The sequence below is a fragment of the Penicilliopsis zonata genome (genome assembly GCF_001890105.1).
Source record: "Penicilliopsis zonata CBS 506.65 unplaced genomic scaffold ASPZOscaffold_4, whole genome shotgun sequence".
Lineage (NCBI taxonomy): Eukaryota > Fungi > Ascomycota > Eurotiomycetes > Eurotiales > Aspergillaceae > Penicilliopsis > Penicilliopsis zonata.
Window position 1 is genome coordinate 1,139,334 of NW_019208914.1, and position 16,224 is coordinate 1,155,557.

At 55.1% G+C, this 16,224-nt stretch overlaps 7 protein-coding genes across 7 annotated transcripts; 4 read left to right on the top strand and 3 right to left on the bottom strand.

The window, feature by feature from the left end:
• Window positions 1-306: 306 nt before the first annotated feature.
• Window positions 307-1,696, top strand: ASPZODRAFT_130561 (hypothetical protein). Its single transcript, XM_022722536.1, has 7 exons — window positions 307-394; window positions 502-532; window positions 611-654; window positions 710-813; window positions 871-936; window positions 998-1,062; window positions 1,117-1,696. Exons 1-7 carry the CDS (start codon window positions 378-380, stop codon window positions 1,249-1,251), a joined length of 462 nt encoding a protein of 153 aa, XP_022583017.1. The 5' UTR covers window positions 307-377; the 3' UTR covers window positions 1,252-1,696.
• Window positions 1,347-2,305, bottom strand: ASPZODRAFT_130563 (hypothetical protein). The gene is made up of 2 exons (XM_022722537.1): window positions 2,238-2,305; window positions 1,347-2,166 (listed from the first exon to the last, which is right to left on the bottom strand). The coding sequence occupies exon 2, from the start codon at window positions 2,123-2,125 to the stop codon at window positions 1,499-1,501; it is 627 nt and encodes a 208-aa protein (XP_022583018.1). The 5' UTR covers window positions 2,126-2,166; window positions 2,238-2,305; the 3' UTR covers window positions 1,347-1,498.
• A 912-nt stretch (window positions 2,306-3,217) lies between these two features.
• ASPZODRAFT_62217 (hypothetical protein) lies at window positions 3,218-5,386 on the top strand (the record flags this gene model as incomplete). Its single annotated transcript, XM_022729066.1, has 2 exons — window positions 3,218-3,304; window positions 3,386-5,386. 2 exons carry the CDS (start codon window positions 3,218-3,220, stop codon window positions 5,384-5,386), a joined length of 2,088 nt encoding a protein of 695 aa, XP_022583019.1.
• Window positions 5,387-5,497: 111 nt separating this feature from the next.
• Window positions 5,498-6,952, bottom strand: ASPZODRAFT_140800 (hypothetical protein; the record flags this gene model as incomplete). The annotated part of the gene is made up of 2 exons (XM_022724699.1): window positions 5,498-6,651; window positions 6,712-6,952. 2 exons carry the CDS (start codon window positions 6,950-6,952, stop codon window positions 5,498-5,500), a joined length of 1,395 nt encoding a protein of 464 aa, XP_022583020.1.
• A 255-nt stretch (window positions 6,953-7,207) lies between these two features.
• ASPZODRAFT_62606 (hypothetical protein) lies at window positions 7,208-7,934 on the top strand (the record flags this gene model as incomplete). The annotated part of the gene is made up of 2 exons (XM_022729090.1): window positions 7,208-7,334; window positions 7,384-7,934. The coding sequence occupies 2 exons, from the start codon at window positions 7,208-7,210 to the stop codon at window positions 7,932-7,934; spliced, it is 678 nt and encodes a 225-aa protein (XP_022583021.1).
• Window positions 7,935-8,002: 68 nt separating this feature from the next.
• ASPZODRAFT_150726 (hypothetical protein) lies at window positions 8,003-9,265 on the bottom strand (the record flags this gene model as incomplete). Its single annotated transcript, XM_022725657.1, has 2 exons — window positions 8,003-8,957; window positions 9,036-9,265. 2 exons carry the CDS (start codon window positions 9,263-9,265, stop codon window positions 8,003-8,005), a joined length of 1,185 nt encoding a protein of 394 aa, XP_022583022.1.
• An 873-nt stretch (window positions 9,266-10,138) lies between these two features.
• Window positions 10,139-16,184, top strand: ASPZODRAFT_93250 (hypothetical protein; the record flags this gene model as incomplete). Its single annotated transcript, XM_022730464.1, has 6 exons — window positions 10,139-10,202; window positions 10,292-10,987; window positions 11,067-12,000; window positions 12,048-12,181; window positions 12,259-14,924; window positions 14,984-16,184. Exons 2-6 carry the CDS (start codon window positions 10,613-10,615, stop codon window positions 16,182-16,184), a joined length of 5,310 nt encoding a protein of 1,769 aa, XP_022583023.1. The 5' UTR covers window positions 10,139-10,202; window positions 10,292-10,612.
• Between the last annotated feature and the right edge of the window lie 40 nt (window positions 16,185-16,224).

Below are 16,224 nucleotides of genomic sequence, written 5' to 3' on the forward strand. Positions count from 1 at the left end.
TACCTGAGGTGGAGGTCAAGCATTAGTCGAAGCTGGGGATGATTCCAGGCTGTCCTGATTGATTAGTTAAGTTAGTATCGATGGAGCTTCCTGGGGCGGGCTGGGGTGGAATGCCTGAATTACTGCCTTATAGACCAGGCAGCCGAAAGATAAAAAGCACTATACCGTAGAAGGACTAGTCTAGATAGCTGGCTGCACTAACCCAATTGGTAGAGTACCCCTCCTTGGGCCCCCACCACGCCAGGCCAGAAGGCTTCTTATTTTTCGCCAACTCAGCCATAAGCCCACCTCCTCTGGTAGTTGACTTCTCTCTTCTTTCTTCCCATCGCCTCTTGTCCAATTCTTCCGAATCACCCGTCAGATTCATACCCTTCAAGATGTCTACCGAGCAGACGTAAGTTAGATCGCAGAGGCTTCCTCAATTACTGCCCCTCTCCCAGCCAGACTGCCTTTTCTTGCTGCCCCTCACTCTAGCGGTGAAGCTAACTACTCGTTTTACAGCTTCATTGCCATCAAGCCCGATGGTGTCCAGGTACGATCATGTTTGAAAGCTCAAATATTTCAACTACTGCACTTGAGAATCCATGTCTAACGACGTCATGAATAACAGCGCGGACTCATTGGCCCCATCATCTCCCGCTTCGAGCAGCGTGGGTGAGTGCTTTCACTTGACAAGAGGAAATATATGGAAGCTAATGGGTTTAAAAAGCTTCAAGCTTGCTGCCATGAAGCTCGTTACTCCCTCCAAGGAGCACCTCGAGGCTCACTACGCCGACCTCAAGGAGAAGCCCTTCTTCCCCGGCCTTGTTACCTGTCAGTTTGAACCATTGGAGCTGTAAAGCGTACAATTGAAACTGACTTGAAGCACAGACATGCTCAGCGGACCCATCTGCGCCATGGTCTGGGAGGGCCGTGATGCCGTCAAGACCGGCCGCAGTAAGTTTGGACCGTTTTCTGGCTACGACGATCAATGATGGCTAACCTATGATAATTACAGCCATCCTCGGTGCCACCAACCCTCTTGCCTCCGCCCCTGGCACCATCCGTGGTGACTACGCCATCGTAAGATATCTGCCGCATACCATTTCATGTGAGCCCATACTGACTGCATACCAGGATGTTGGCCGCAACGTCTGCCACGGCTCCGACAGCGTCGAGAACGCCAAGAAGGAGATCGCCCTCTGGTTCAAGCCTGAGGAGGTCCTCAGCTGGAAGTCCGCCCAGTTCGACTGGGTCTACGAGAAGGCTTAAATTCCTCCCACGATTCATAGCTGTAGCTTGAAGATGGGTGTGGTTGATAGAAAAGCCACAATGACATATGGAAAATAGAATTCAATAAAATATATACCATATCATATTCCTGCATTTCCTAGAGTTAAATTACATGTACGGAGCACAACCCCTCATGGCAGTTACTACTGCTGGTAACCACTCCTACATATGCACATGTACGCGATAATGCGCATATGCCAGGATAATGCCCGGAGACTTTCTCTCCTTACTTCCTCCCAAATATCCTTCCCGCCCTGCTCGTAAGGGGGTGTACTACAACTCTTGCAAACCACGGCGTCGCCCAGACACTGGTCGCAATGCGGAGAGGCAGCAATGCCTTTGTGATGGCATACGCAGTCGCGAACTCTAGGACCAGATGTACACCTCTTTGCTCGCGAATCGATGCTTTCTCACCAGTCTGATTACTGCTGCTGATGTGAGCTACATTGGTGGCACCCACAGCAGCATCATCGTCTATCCATCCCTTTTTCCTTAGCCAGCGCCCGAATCGGGCGACACCTTCGTTGAAAGCACCGTTGGAGTCATCGGCAGCTAGATCCGGCATCCAATCGCCATAGTGGAAGGCGGCTACCAGGCCAAGCAATGGCACAATGGCTGTTACTTCATGGAGGATCAGGAATGATGTGATGTGTGTGACGGGAGCGCCGAGAAGAGGCGTGGTGTAGGACCGGAGGAATCGAGGCAGCCGGTCGTTCAGTTTGCGGAGACGAGAGCGGTAGTCTTTTGCAGGGGGGGCTGTTGACAGGCATTGCCGTCGTGAGACATGTCTGACGCCATCGAGAAGACGGATACGGCGAAGACAACTTATAATTGAGGGCCGATCCACGGTCATCTTTCTTTGCTCTCTTCCAGAAGAGCTTGCAGTCAGTTCTTCTGGCTCATGTAGTCAGTCTTTTGGTCAACAAAAATCGCAGTACAGACAACAGCAGCAGTGGTCTTATTACAGGGCAGAATGAGAAGAACTTAATGATCAAGGCTGCTAGCCCTCAAGACCCTCTCTCGACCACTTCAAAAAGTAAAGCGAGTTGCATCTTCGCGTTGTCTTAACAGCATCCCTGGCCTAGCACGCTAGTTCGTTTAGAGACTAGCCTCTAGATACCTGGATAAGCACAAGGTTGAAGGTAGTTATTTATTTGTAGCTATTCTGAGTCCTACAATCCCTTTGATCAGCCTCAAGACACCTCATTCATGGATCCTCGATGGGCGTTTTACAGGATTTGACTTTTACTATTATAACTTAGGTAGTCGTGGCTCATGTCACAATGAATCCGTCGCATGAATGTCACCTTGTTCCTGTCTCGTCAGGACTCAACAACTTAGCCATATACCCCAAAGCTTTAGGGATCTGGGGGTTCTGAAGTCTGCAGTGTGTGTACCATCTCATGAACAAGTGTCTCTTGCACTATGGCCCTGATAGGGATCAGCTTGCTGGTCTAGGTCGCCCGAACCTGGAACGACGCGTTGTCTTCGTCGAAGGCCGCAATATACTGTTATTAAACGGTATAATGCGGCCAGATGAATTATATAGCATTGATACACTTCCAATCATAGTCTTCTACCTGTTAATGGGCAGTTCATTTCGAATAAATAGATGAAGGAGGCACAACACGATTCCTTGGCTCGAGCGAAACTCTGTGGCTCCTATTGGACTCAACCATTAATAACTAGCACTGTGCAATTGCAGACTGACCTGGAGAAGCAAATTCACGTTCGACTTCTTGGTTACTTGGTACAAACTCGGGCGTCTCGCGAGGCTGAATTTGATCTGTACAACAAAGAGTCGTGGTGAAGTGGACGAATGCGTCATTCTCCACTTCCAGACATCTAATTTAACCTTTTCTTTCCTCTTGACTTCTCTCCGCAGCCCCTCCAAGCCTCCCATTGCTACTACCAGGCCCTCCTTTGGCGCGATTTCAGGGTCACGATGGAAAAAATTACAGACAAGATCGCGGCTCTGCCGCCAGACGCCAACTACTTCTCGCTGGAATTTTTCCCGCCCAAGACGCAGATGGTGGGGTTGCCTTGACTGACCCCGCGCTGGGAGAGGGGATGGATGATGCCCGTGCTAACAAACTGTTTTGCGTGTATATAGGGTTCTGCAAACCTGCAAGCACGTCTGGAGCGGATGGCGCAGGCTCTGCGTCCGTTGTTTGTGACGGTCACCTGGGGCGCTGGGGGAACGACGGCGACGCGATCGCTCGAGCTGGCGGAGATCTGTCAGCGACAGCTACAGCTGACGACATGTTTGCACTTGACATGCACAAACATGAGTCGGTCTCTGGTCGACGAGGCGCTGGAACAAGCCAAGGTACTTGGCATTCGGAACATCCTGGCCCTGAGAGGCGATCCTCCTCGCAGCGAAGAGTACAATATGCACGGGGAGGATGACAGCAACAAGGACTTTTCGTGGGCGGTGGATCTGGTGCGATACATTCGCAAGGTCCACGGTGACTACTTCTGCCTTGGAGTGGCGGCGTACCCGGAGGGTTATGCAAATGATACCTTCCAGCAGGTCCAGGATCCGGAGCATGACCTACCCTACCTGGTCGAGAAGGTCCAAGCCGGGGCGGATTTTATCATGACCCAGCTTACATACGATCTGGAAGCGTACGAAAAGTTTGAACGCCGACTGCGGACACACGAGTCCGGCGTGTTCAAGACAATCCCTATTCTTCCCGGCCTCATGCCTATCCACAGCTACAAGATCCTAACCCGGGTGACGAAGCTGAGCCATGCTCATATTCCACCCAAGATAATGTCGCGGATCGAAAATGTCAAGTCGGACGACGATGCCGTCAAACGGGAGGGTGTTGAAATTCTGAGCGAGATGGTCCAAGGGATCAAGAAGCTGCCCAACCCTGGCCGCCGAGGATTCCATTTCTACACCCTCAACCTGGAGAAGACCGTCTCTTTCATCTTGGAACGGTGCGATTTGGTTCCTGACCACGACGACGATGACGTTCTGGAGGATACGTCTACCCTTGGCGTGCCGACTGCGGAACAGCTGCGGTCCTTGAGCCGACGCCGGGCCTCGTCTATCAACTCGCAACCACACAACAGGGTGATCGTCGACCGGCTACAGGCCTCCACCGGCTCATCCAAGGGCTCCATTAGCCACGAAGCCCCGGCAACCAGTGCCGGCATGCCGGCCCTGCCGCCCAACCGAAGCACCACCCTGCAGATCTCCGAGGGGATGGGTTCCCTCGGACGAGAGGCAACGTGGGACGACTTCCCCAACGGCCGATGGGGTGACGCCCGGTCTCCGGCTTTCGGAGAAATTGATGGTTATGGACCCTCGCTTCATGTACATGCGACCGAGGCCCGCCGACTGTGGGGGTACCCAGTCTCGTATGCGGATGTCAGCGCACTCTTCCGGCGCCACGTATCCGGGGACCTGTACATCGTACCCTGGTCGGAAGGCGGGGCGGAAGAAGGGACAGGTGGACTGAACGCCGAGACGGCGTTCATCCGCGACGACCTGCTGAAGCTCATTGACGGGCGCGGCTGGTGGACGCTCGCCTCACAGCCGGCGGTGAACGGGGTGCGCAGCGACAATGCGATGTTCGGATGGGGCCCGCCGGGCGAAGGGTTCGTCTTCCAGAAACCATTTGTCGAGTTCTTCTGTCCGCGAAAGGACTTTGAAACCATCCTCAAACCCATGTTTGCGCGGTGCGGAGCAGACGAACTAGCCTGGTTCGCAACCAACGCTGCCGGGCATTTTGAATCTTCATCCTCCTCTGCTTCTACTGCTACTGCTACCACCGCTGCTCGTGATAATGCTACCGCTGCCGCCGATGAAAGCACAGTCAACACAGTGACATGGGGCGTCTTCCGCGACAAGGAGATCGTCACCCCCACGATCATCGAGGAAGTCAGCTTCCGCGCCTGGGGCGAAGAGGCCTACCGCATCTGGGACGAGTGGCGCCGCGTATACCCGCGCGGCAGTGCGACGGAGCGCTTCCTGGCCGGCCTCAAGGACGACGTCTGGCTTGTCTGCGCTATCGGACAGAAGTACGGGGCCGGCACGGAGGCTGGGTCGGCGGAGGAGCAGCTTGAGACGAGCTGGTTGTGGAGGAGTTTGAGCAGTGCTTAGTGTATATTGAATGATTATAACTTCTTACGTCTATACTATACTATACTATACTAGCTGCTCAGGGTTCGGTCGGCACTGACTGCCCTTCGGCGTATTTTTCAATCGCATCGTTCAGACGACCGTACGCTTTTGGGTTGCGTTTCGCCTGGTTTGGGCCTGAGGGGAGGATTTGGTACCCGCGTAATCTGAAATGTCAAAACTGGAAGAAGAAGAAGAAGAAGAAGAATGAAAAGAGAAATACCTCGGTCCTTGGCCTGTTTTATCTGGAAAGTCAGGCTCATACATTCTTGCAAAAGAGTGGATGTCGCTTTCAAAGGTTTCCCGTTCGATACTGGCCCGGACGGCTGCGAAGAAAGCGTCCACGACGGCATGGTTATGAATCTGCAGGAGGGTCCAGGCGAGCATCTCCTTGGCGGCAAGGAGATGGTGGAGATATGCACGGTGGTGGTTGCGGCATGTATAGCAGTTGCAGGATTCGGATAGGGGTGAGACGTCCGTGGTGTACGTGTCAGACCAGAGGTCGCGTGCTAGGGGGAGAGAAGTAGAAGATGTAGAAGGAGAAGCGGAAGAAGAAGAAGGACTAGGAAAAACAAAGTCGAGGGCAATCCCAGCATCGGACAAGGCGCCTACAAATGGAAGAGTGAGCAGATCGGCGCCCAGGGAGATGTCGCGGAGGACCTCGTGCGGCGTGGCGGGCTCGCTGAAAACGAGGCGTGGCAGGTCGCCCAGCGCCGGAGGCAGGACACCCAGCGAGGCCGATTCGTACAGGGCGAGGCCGGCGATGGCCGGACGAAGCTCCGACTCAAGGTCTGCCAGGTAGATGGTCTGCTCGGTGTTCTCTAGCGGGAGCACAGGCGCAAAGTATGTCGTTGTCGTTGTCGTTGTCGCTGTCGGCGACGAGGACTCGCGCTGGAGCCGCTCCGTCGCGTCACGCGTATAAGCATGTGTCCTGTCGACCATCTTTCCGCGCCGCTTGACGCCCGGGGCCGCTGTCCCCGTCGCCAAATCAGCCATCCCGACGACGATATCCGGCCGCAGCTTCTGGACGGCATCCACCCACTCGCTGGCGGGCAGCTGGCGGAACCCGACCGAGGTGAGGATCGAGACGGAGTTGTTGGTGCTGGGTACGGGACAAGGGACCGGGGGGGCGCGGCGAGGACCCAGAACAAGCGTGATCTCGTCCGGCATGCAGATGAACTTGCGCAGGGGTGATTCCTGGGCCGTGCAGGGCACTTTGTATACCGCCGGGCCATCTTTTTCTATGACTGCGTAAATTAGAAAGGATCTGCTCGTAAAAAGGCCAGAAAGGTATGATATTAACGTACAATCTTCTAGGCCGCAGTATAAGCTTGCTATCGACGTCTGGTCCCGCATCACATCGTGGCTGAGATGGGCGACGGTCCCTCGCGAGGTGAGCGGCACGAAGTGCGGTGTCGAGATGGGTTTTCGGCCTGCGAGCACGAGTCTGCCCAGACGGGGCGCGAGGACTGGTGCTGCGCCCTTGAGAATGGTAAATTGACACATCTCAGTCGTGAGAGAGGACGCAGACGGGTTCTCTAGCCCCATTCTGAGGCCTGGTGTCGTGGTGCTGGGTCTAGTGGTGGTGCACGGAGGTTGAAGTTATTCATGGTGGGAGAAATCGCTTATCACGATAAGAGTCGGTGGACAGGAAACGAGACAGCGGCATTCTTTTTCTCCCTCACTTCTTCCCCCCATCGAGACTGCAAGAGATAATTATTCCCCCCTGGCATTATTTACTTACCGAACTTGCTGATCGTACCACACATTGGGTCAGTCTACGGACGTTGCCTGTTATCCACTATGGCCCAACGCGGGGCTCTCGTCGTGGTGGAAGGCCTCGACCGCGCAGGCAAGTCGAGCCAGTGCGAGCTGCTACGCAAGAGTCTGGAGGAATCCGGCATGCCGGTGAAATACATTCGGTTTCCAGGTATATATTTCTCTCTCTCGCTATAGGAGCTGGTTTATCTAACTGGCAGACCGGACGACCGCCATTGGAAAGATGATAGATGAATACCTACGTGGCCAGTCGCAGTTGGACGACCACGCCATCCACCTGCTATTCGCTTCCAATCGCTGGGAGGTGGCACGCAGCATCGAGCAGGATATCGCCAGGGGATATAACGTGATCGTGGACCGCTACTCGTACTCGGGTGCGGTGTACTCAGCCGCCAAGGGCAATCCCAACCTGTCGCTGGAGTGGGCGTGGCTGCCGGAGATCGGACTGCCGCGGCCTGATCTCTGTCTCTTTCTACAGATCTCGCCTGATGAGGCCGCCAAGCGCGGGGGGTTCGGTGGTGAGAGGTATGAGAACCAGGCTATGCAGACACGCGTGCGCGAGCTGTTCCACGCCCTTTTCAAGGTGGTGCGGGGGGGTCACGACGATGTCCAGATCATCGATGCAGGCCGGTCGCTCGACGAGGTAGCGAATGATATCCGGGATGCCGTGCGGGGATGTATCGAACGTCTGGATGCTATCGGTCCGTTGAGGAAGTTGGGGCCGTGGCCGGGGAGTCCTCGAGCAGAATAGGAAGTTTCATATTCTCTGAACGGATGATTATGATGATGATGATGATGATGATGATGATGACCGAGATTTCACTCAAGAACATCTACATCGTCCCACTCGCTGTCCTCGATGACGATCTCGGCTGGTTTTGCAGCAACGTTTAGCGGGGCAGTTGATCGCTCACCGGTGCTGGAGTCTGATACAAGGTCGTGGGTCTCATCCCAGCTGTCGGAATCCACGACCGCCGAAGGTACCACCGGTGGGGGACTACTCTGCATCCTCTTTTTCCGTTTCAGGATGTTCTGCACCTCATCACGGCCCCGCGTGCGCAGACTCAACTCTTTCATCATCAACGTCCATGAAACAGTCGATTGACAGGCAGGACACATCCCCTGCATGGGAGGAACCAACTGGTCCGGGTTGTTGCTCGTCTTGAGAAACTCGGCAGCTAGACAGACCACATGAGTAATGCAATGGCAATCCATCTGGGGGCAAACCGCCACCAGATCATCATTCGGTATTACTCGTGCCTTGCAGAGCCTACACCGTAGATCTCCTTCTTCTGCTTCCTCCGTGCCGTCTAGCAAGAAGGCAGATTTTCCCACGTAGTCCTGCATGTCCGAGTAATCCACGGGCATCCGTCGAATCTGAGCAGCGTTGCCCGCACCGTCTTCTGAACTCTGCACCCCATCTTCTTTCTCCAAGACGACCTGAATGTTGCCCGGCAGGATGACTGCTTCTCTATCGCAGAGCGAAGTCCACACCTGCTGCACATCGGGCGCGAAGAAACGCAGCGTCAACGGCCAGCCGGTAAAATAGGCCGAGCGGAGCAGCCGATGCAGGTCCGCCAAGGTACGTAGCAAGGATCGCCTGGTCGGTCGAGCCTTGCGCTTTTTGCCCTTGTCTGCGTTGGCGTCTACATCCTTCTCCCCGACGCCCGACGCTTCGGTGTCAGGCTGGTTGGCACGACTGGTCTTCCGATGTGCAGCGTTAGCTTCCTCTGGATCCACGTGTCGAGATGCGTGGGTTTTCTGCCATGCCCATCTGATCAGATTACCAGAGATTAGTTACTCCGGACTCCCTGTGAAGAACTAATAATTCTTATTTCAAAAGAAAGCATACTCAAACTGCAACGCGGCGACCCGGCTAGGAAACCCATGCACGACAATCACCATCTCCCAGGGCCGGAGATTCTCCCGAGCCGTGCGTTTGGCGCCTCCCTTGGAGAGACCGTTATGCTGGGCGAGTCGACGGCGAGGATTCGGCGTCGAACCGATATAGAGGGAGGCGTGTCGGACGCTGGACCGCAGCAGGTAGCAGCCATAGAAGGCTGGAATGGGTTTTTCTGTCATATCAAACGCTTCCAGTGATATCAATAATATATGGTTTTATTGAGTAGCTCAGTTGAAATAAAGCACAAGGGTCTGGTGTTATCTTATCAGGCGTATCTCAATTACACATTTACGCAACATTACTCGCATATATCTGTGTAAGTATTGTCACACGCTGTATGTTGTATATCGCGCACAGTCATTCCTAACAATAACCACCTAAAGTACTTCTTCACCTCAGGTATGGACATGAACTCTACACAATCAGCCCATAAATCCAGCTCAAGTTTGACAAGCTTGATGGATAGACTGCTAGTTCAAGTCTCTAAACTCCCTATTTATAGTCCATACAAATCTCTGTCCGAGGCGTTGATAACTAATCATGACCTCGAGACTCGCACGATTCGCGCACTCTTGCAGGTGGTCAGATTCGGACCGTGGTTGACGTGTCACATCGTGGTATGTATGGTACCGTATGGTACTTTACAGATCGTACTATCACGGTAGATCATAGCTAGTCCTGATCCTACTGCATCCTAGATACATTGCTTATTGGGACTTCTACAGCTCAAGTTCCTTGGATATAGCAAGCATATAGGCTATCTATACTTATTGGGATATATTATATTTTAATTCCAAGCTTCCATCTCCCCCGCAGCCTCGTTTTTCACCGTCTTATAATTATTTGCAATACTATCACCGTTTCCGGCTGTGGATCACAACTAGCGGTATCAATATGTATCGTTCTGTTACAGTACCGTACGGAACATGCGTCGCTACCGCCAGGCCCAATCCGCAGTCCCTTCCCATCTGAGCCAGCCAGGAAGAGTCTCGTTCATCCGAGTCTTGCCCTCCTGCACTCGTCCTTCTCCCTCTCCTACGTCTGTCTGTGGCCCCCCTCCCCCCCCCCTCTCGCCTCTATTTTTCTTTTTCTCGGGGTGAGTGAGCTTGTTCAAGAGTAAGTCTGGTTATTTCCCCTCGAGATTCTCGTTGATTCTCGTTGGTTTTGTGCTTTCTCCGGCCTGGGTTAATCCCATCTCCACGCAGATCCCTCACTCGCTCACACGCCTTCTCTCTTCCTATCTTACGCTCCGGCCTCGAGATCCATTTCGGCGGCCCTTTGTGAGGATTTATCTCATCCCGAGTCGATTGTTGATATTGCTGGTCTCGTCTCGAGAGTGGTGCGGTCCTGTCAGTCGAGTTCAAGCTCGCCCTTCCTTCGCGAGAGCCTTTGGTCTTCCGTCGCCGTCGCCCTTCGCCCTGCTCAATGCGTGTGCCTTTTTCAATACACCTCCTTTGCCCACTGCGATAATCACATAAACCTGGTCTCGAGATCGTACACCCACACACACAGAGAGAGAGAGAGAGATGGTGGCTCCCGCCGCTGCTGCGGGTGCCAACTCGACGACGGTCTTGCAGCCGTCAGCGGCTGGCCGTCAGCCCACCCGCTCCGCCAGCACCCATCCGTCGCATTCGCACAATGTGCCCTTGAGCGCTCGTCGCTCGGCGCCACTTGATCTCTCCTCTGTTGAGAGACGTGGTCAGCCCAATGCCCCGCGAGAGCCCGGCAAACGCGTTCGCCCGCACGGGATCCCCGAGGCGCCCACTTTTCGCCCGACCGAGGAGGAGTTCAAGGATCCGTTAGAGTACATACGCAAGATCGCCCCCGAGGGCAGGAAATATGGTATCTGCAGGGTCATCCCGCCGGACAACTGGCAGCCGCCATTTGCGATTGACACAGAGGTATTTTTTGCCTCCCTTCTACTACCTCCCACACCGGCAATCGAAAGTTTTTCTAACATGAACCTTCCCCCTACTTTAGCGATTCCATTTCAAAACTCGCCGTCAGGAGCTCAACTCGGTCGAAGGAGGTATGCCCCCGCGTTCAGCTGCGTTTGCTGCCGGTGGAGCTCCGCAGCCTAGTTCTGACCCGGAACCAGGAACCCGTGCAAACTTGAACTACCTCGACCAGCTTGCCAAGTTTCACAAACAGCATGGCACTAGTCTCAACCGTTTTCCCAGCGTCGACAAGCGCCCGCTGGATCTCTACAAGCTGAAGAAGGCCGTCGAGGTCCGCGGAGGTTTCGATAACGTCTGCAAGATGAAGAAGTGGGCGGAGATCGGCCGCGATCTCGGCTACAGCGGCAAGATCATGTCCTCGCTGTCCACCTCGCTCAAGAACTCCTACCAGCGCTGGCTCCAGCCCTACGAGGAATACCTGCGCGTCGCGAAGCCCGGCGTCCAGCAGCAGCTCGAGCTAGAACATGGTGGTCCCTATACCCCGTCACCGAACCATTCGCCTCTGCCCAAGAAGCCCACCCCCAGCACCAATCCCACCCCCTCGACCACCAACCAGGGGTCTCCAGCCCTCAAGGCGGCCACCCCAATGGAGGTCGACCCCACCCCGGATAACGCAACGCCACCCGTGGAAACCACCCCAGTTCCCCCGCGGCCGACAGCTGCCGGTGGATTCACTGCGGTCAATGCCAATCCTGGTGGGTTTACGGCAGTCAACCGCTCGCCCTCCTTCGCCCCCGCCACCAGTGCACCAGTGGTCAAACGGGAAATCGAACCCGAGTCCCTTACCCCCAAGAGCATTGCAGACCATACTGGAGCTTCCACCCCGGCTCCAAACGGCCTCGGACCGTCCTCTATGAAACGGGCCATTAGCCACGAGAGCGCAACTGGTGGCTCGCAGACAGAGAACGGCGACAACGACGGCGGGAGCGGGCGACGGAGCAAGCGTCTCAAGAAAGGTATGTTTGTTTTTTTTTCCCCTCTCTTTCCTATTTTCCCCCTTGAGGTACACTTGCCCAACGACTCACCAATCGGATTCTAGATGCACTGCCCCCTCCGACTGTTGCTGGGTCTCATATGAGTTTGCTTCGCCCTGCCCCGCCAAGGGGGCTGAAGAATGGCAGTCGACGGACCGGTGAGGTAAGTAAAATTCTTTCTCTTTTTTTTTTTTCTTTTTGCAATACCATTGAACATCCTCTGAGAAATTTTATCTGTAGAAATGCGAAACGTGCGGCAGAAATGATGATCATTCGTCTATCCTCGTCTGCGATAGCTGTGAGAACGGCTATCACAGGCATTGTTTAGACCCCCCACTGTCGACGACGCCGGGATACGATTGGCATTGTCCCAAGTGCCTTGTAGGCACGGGAGAATTCGGGTTTGAAGAAGGCGGAGTCTACTCGCTAAAGCAGTTCCAGGAGAAGGCAAATAACTTCAAGAAGAATTACTTTGCGTCAAAGATGCCATTTGATCCTGTTCTCAACACCCACCGACGTGAGTCCGAGGACGATGTCGAGCGAGAATTCTGGAGACTCGTGGAGAACTTGACGGAAACCGTCGAGGTCGAATACGGGGCCGACATCCATTCCACCACCCACGGCAGTGGGTTTCCCACCGTTGAACGCAATCCTTTGAACCCGTACTCGGTTGACCCCTGGAATCTCAATGTTCTCCCCTTTCACGGCGAGTCCCTCTTCCGTCACACCAAATCCGACATCTCCGGGATGACAGTGCCCTGGGTCTACGTTGGCATGTGCTTCTCCACCTTTTGCTGGCACAACGAAGATCATTACGCCTATTCGGCCAACTACCAACATTTTGGTGCCACCAAGACGTGGTATGGAATCCCCGGATCTGATGCAGAGGCGTTCGAGGAGGCAATGCGTCAGGCTGTCCCGGAACTCTTCGAGAGCCAGCCCGATCTTCTCTTCCAACTGGTGACCTTGATGCCTCCGGACCAACTCCGCAAGGCCGGGGTCAATGTCTACGCGCTTGACCAGCGAGCCGGTCAATTTGTCATCACCTTCCCTCAAGGATACCACGCCGGCTTCAATCACGGCTTCAACTTCAACGAGGCGGTCAACTTCGCGCCCGTGGATTGGGAACCCTTTGGTGCAGCCGGTGTCGAGCGTCTGCAAGCGTTCAGACGACATCCATGCTTTTCTCACGACGAGCTCCTGTTGACGGCTGCGATCCGCGATACCTCCATCAAAACCGCCAAGTGGCTGGCTCCGGCCCTAGAACGTCTAGCCAACCGCGAATTGGCGGAGCGTACCGCATGGGTGACTCGGCACAAACAGATCAATCCGCACCGCTGCAAGTTTGACTCCGACGCCGCCGAGGCCGGCGACTGCCAGGTCAAATTTATAATCGAGGAAGATGATTTGCCCGAAGAGGACTATCAGTGTCAGTACTGCAAAGCGTTCACCTATCTGACCCAGTCCCGGTGCCACAAGACCGGAAAGACGGTCTGTCTCAAGCATGTGGAGGCTTACGACTGTTGCGGGGAGCCGTTGGGCCAACGACTGCTCGGTCCGAACCACACGTTCCGCTGCCGCATGAGCGACGACTCGCTCAAGACTCTAGTGCAGAAAGTCCGAGACCGCGCCCGGATTCCCGAAGTATGGGAGGAAAAGCTCGACAAGACCCTGGACGAGGAACCCAAGCCGCAGTTGAAGGTCCTTCATAACCTGCTCAGTGAAGGTGAGAAAATCCCATACCATCTGCCTGGTCTCCATGATCTCGCGGCCTTCGTCCAGCGCTGCGACAAGTGGGTTGAGGAAGCAAACAACTACATCACCCGGAAGCAGCAGAATCGCAGAAAAAACGAGAAAGCTTGGCGCAAGGGCAATTCCAAGGCCGCGCAGCTGGAAGAACGGGACCGCGAAGTCCGCAGAGTAGAAAACCTGTACGCCCTTCTTGCAGAGGCTGATAAACTGTCCTTCGACTGTCCACAGATGGCGGCTCTGGAAGAGAAAACCCGCGAGATCAAGAAATTCCGCCAGGACGTTAACGCTGCGCTCATAAACCCGCATATCCGATCGGTCCAGGAGGTCGAGGAGCTTGTCGAATCCGGTCGGAACTTCAACGTGGATATCCCCGAGGTGAGCGGCCTGGAGCACATCCTGCGACAGATGAAATGGAACGACGAGGCGCGCCGCAAGCGTGATCAGTACCTCACCCTCAAGGAATGCCAGGAGCTGATCCTCGCCGGCGAACAACTGGGACTTGGCGAAACCAACGACCATCTGATGCATTTCAAGGACCTCTCTCGTCACGGTGAGACGTGGGAAGCCAAAGCCAAGGAATTAATGTCTGTAGAAGCCGTTCACTACCAGCAGCTCGAAGCCCTCTCCGCCCAGGCCTCTCGCTTCCCGGTCTCCCCGGACACGCTCGCCGCCGTAGATGCGATCTTGACCAAGCAGCGCGAAGCGCAGAAGCGTATCCAGAGCCTGTACGAGCGCAGCAAGGATTCGGATTTCCGTCAGCGCCCCAAGTATCGTGAGATCCGGGAGCTAATGGAGTCGTTGGAAGAGCTGAACAGCCGACCTACGGGAGCAATCGACCTGGAACGTGAGCAGAAACGTCACGAAGACTGGATGCGCAAGGGCAAGAAGTTGTTTGGCAAGGCAAACGCCCCGCTGCATATCTTAAAATCTCACATGGAGTATGTGGAAAAGCGGAATTCCTTCTGCTTCGACCTGGAAGATCGATGTCGGCCGCCGGTCGAGCCCGCCTCGCGCGACAACAGCCCGGACGGCCTGCTCGAGCCCTCAACCACGAACAGCATGTGGGGACGAAAGTCTCGGGTGCGAGATGTCTTTTGCATCTGCCGACAGTCAGAAGCAGGCATGATGATCGAATGTGAAGTCTGTCATGAATGGTAACATACCGAGTTTTTTCTTTGGTTATATATGCGAAAGAAGATACTAACCGTGTCAGGTACCACGGCAAATGCTTGAAGATTGCCCGTGGCAAGGTCAAGGAATTCGATAAATACACCTGCCCGATCTGTGACTGGCGCCGCAAGATCCCCCGGGATGCAGCTCGTCCCAAGCTTGAGGATCTCCTGGAGTGGCAGGCAGAGATTGCATCGCTACCGTTCCAACCGGACGAGGAGGAAATCCTAGACAACATCATCAACCAGGCCACCGCCTTCCGAGACTTTCTGCAGAGCTTCACCAATGCCGCCTGCACCACAACCGAGGAGGTGCCCACTCTCCTCTTCTATCTTCGCAAGATTGAGGGTGCCGAGGTCCTTCTGGCCTACGAAACAAACTTGTTCCGACAGGAGATTCACAAATGGGCCCCCGTTGCCCCCGAGCCGCCGCCGATCCTGGAGCAGTCCCTTTCTACCCGCAAGCCGCGGCCCACGAAGCAGCAGAAGATCATGGCGCAGCTCGGCGTGGACCGTCCAGAGGATCTGCCTCCGCATCTACGAACCAAACAGCCCAGCCTGACGAAGCGGAAGTCTCTGGACTCCCAGACAGCCCGACCGACAAACCTTCTCCAGCCGGCCACCCCAACAACCGCTGCTGCCACCATCAATACCACCAGTACCACCACCCCTGGTGGCGAGAGCCGCCATTCCGAAGCAGCCAGCAGTGTCGGTGGTGGTCCGACGTTGACATTGACCGACGCACCGACGGAGTCGTATCCGTTCTCGGCTAACTTCTCCCTGGCGTCCAACGACTCGACGCCCGCCTTTGCCCCGGCGGTGGGCTCCTCGTCAGCCTTCCTGCCTCACCTGGCTGCGCGCTCGCCCAGTCCTGCTCCGCATCAGGGGTTAGATCCGGCGATGTTCAGTCCGCCTCGCTTCAACCGCGACAGCCATGATGAGGGCCCTGCCCCCGTGGGCGTCGACAGCGCCAACCCGTTCGGCAGCAGTCCACGGCAGAGTCTGGATGATGTATTCGCGGATCTTACGAATCAGGATGTGGTGGAGCCGGAATCGGAGTCCATGCAAGAGCCTGAGCCCGACATCATGGAGAACACGCACGTCAACGAAGCTCTAGAGGTCCTTGACGCGAGCAACGGGGACCATTCCGACTCTGCATCACACGACGAATTTTCCGGCAGTGCAATGAACGGGCTGTCCAATGAACCGTCAGTCAACATAGTTGACAGCGGTGGGGACTTTTGAAAAAAAAAAAAAAAAAAAAAAAAAAAAAACATCACCTCCT

What these genes read in the sequence shown, in the direction of transcription:
- ASPZODRAFT_130561 (XM_022722536.1), top strand. An exon ending in TCAAGCCCGATGGTGTCCAG is followed by an intron (nt 533 to 610) that starts GTACGATCATGT and finishes CATGAATAACAG; the next exon opens with CGCGGACTCATTGGCCCCAT. An exon ending in TCCGTGGTGACTACGCCATC is followed by an intron (nt 1,063 to 1,116) that starts GTAAGATATCTG and finishes ACTGCATACCAG; the next exon opens with GATGTTGGCCGCAACGTCTG.
- ASPZODRAFT_130563 (XM_022722537.1), bottom strand. Translation starts at nt 2,125, where the DNA reads ATGACCGTGGATCGGCCCTCAATTATAAGTTGTCTTCGCCGTATCCGT.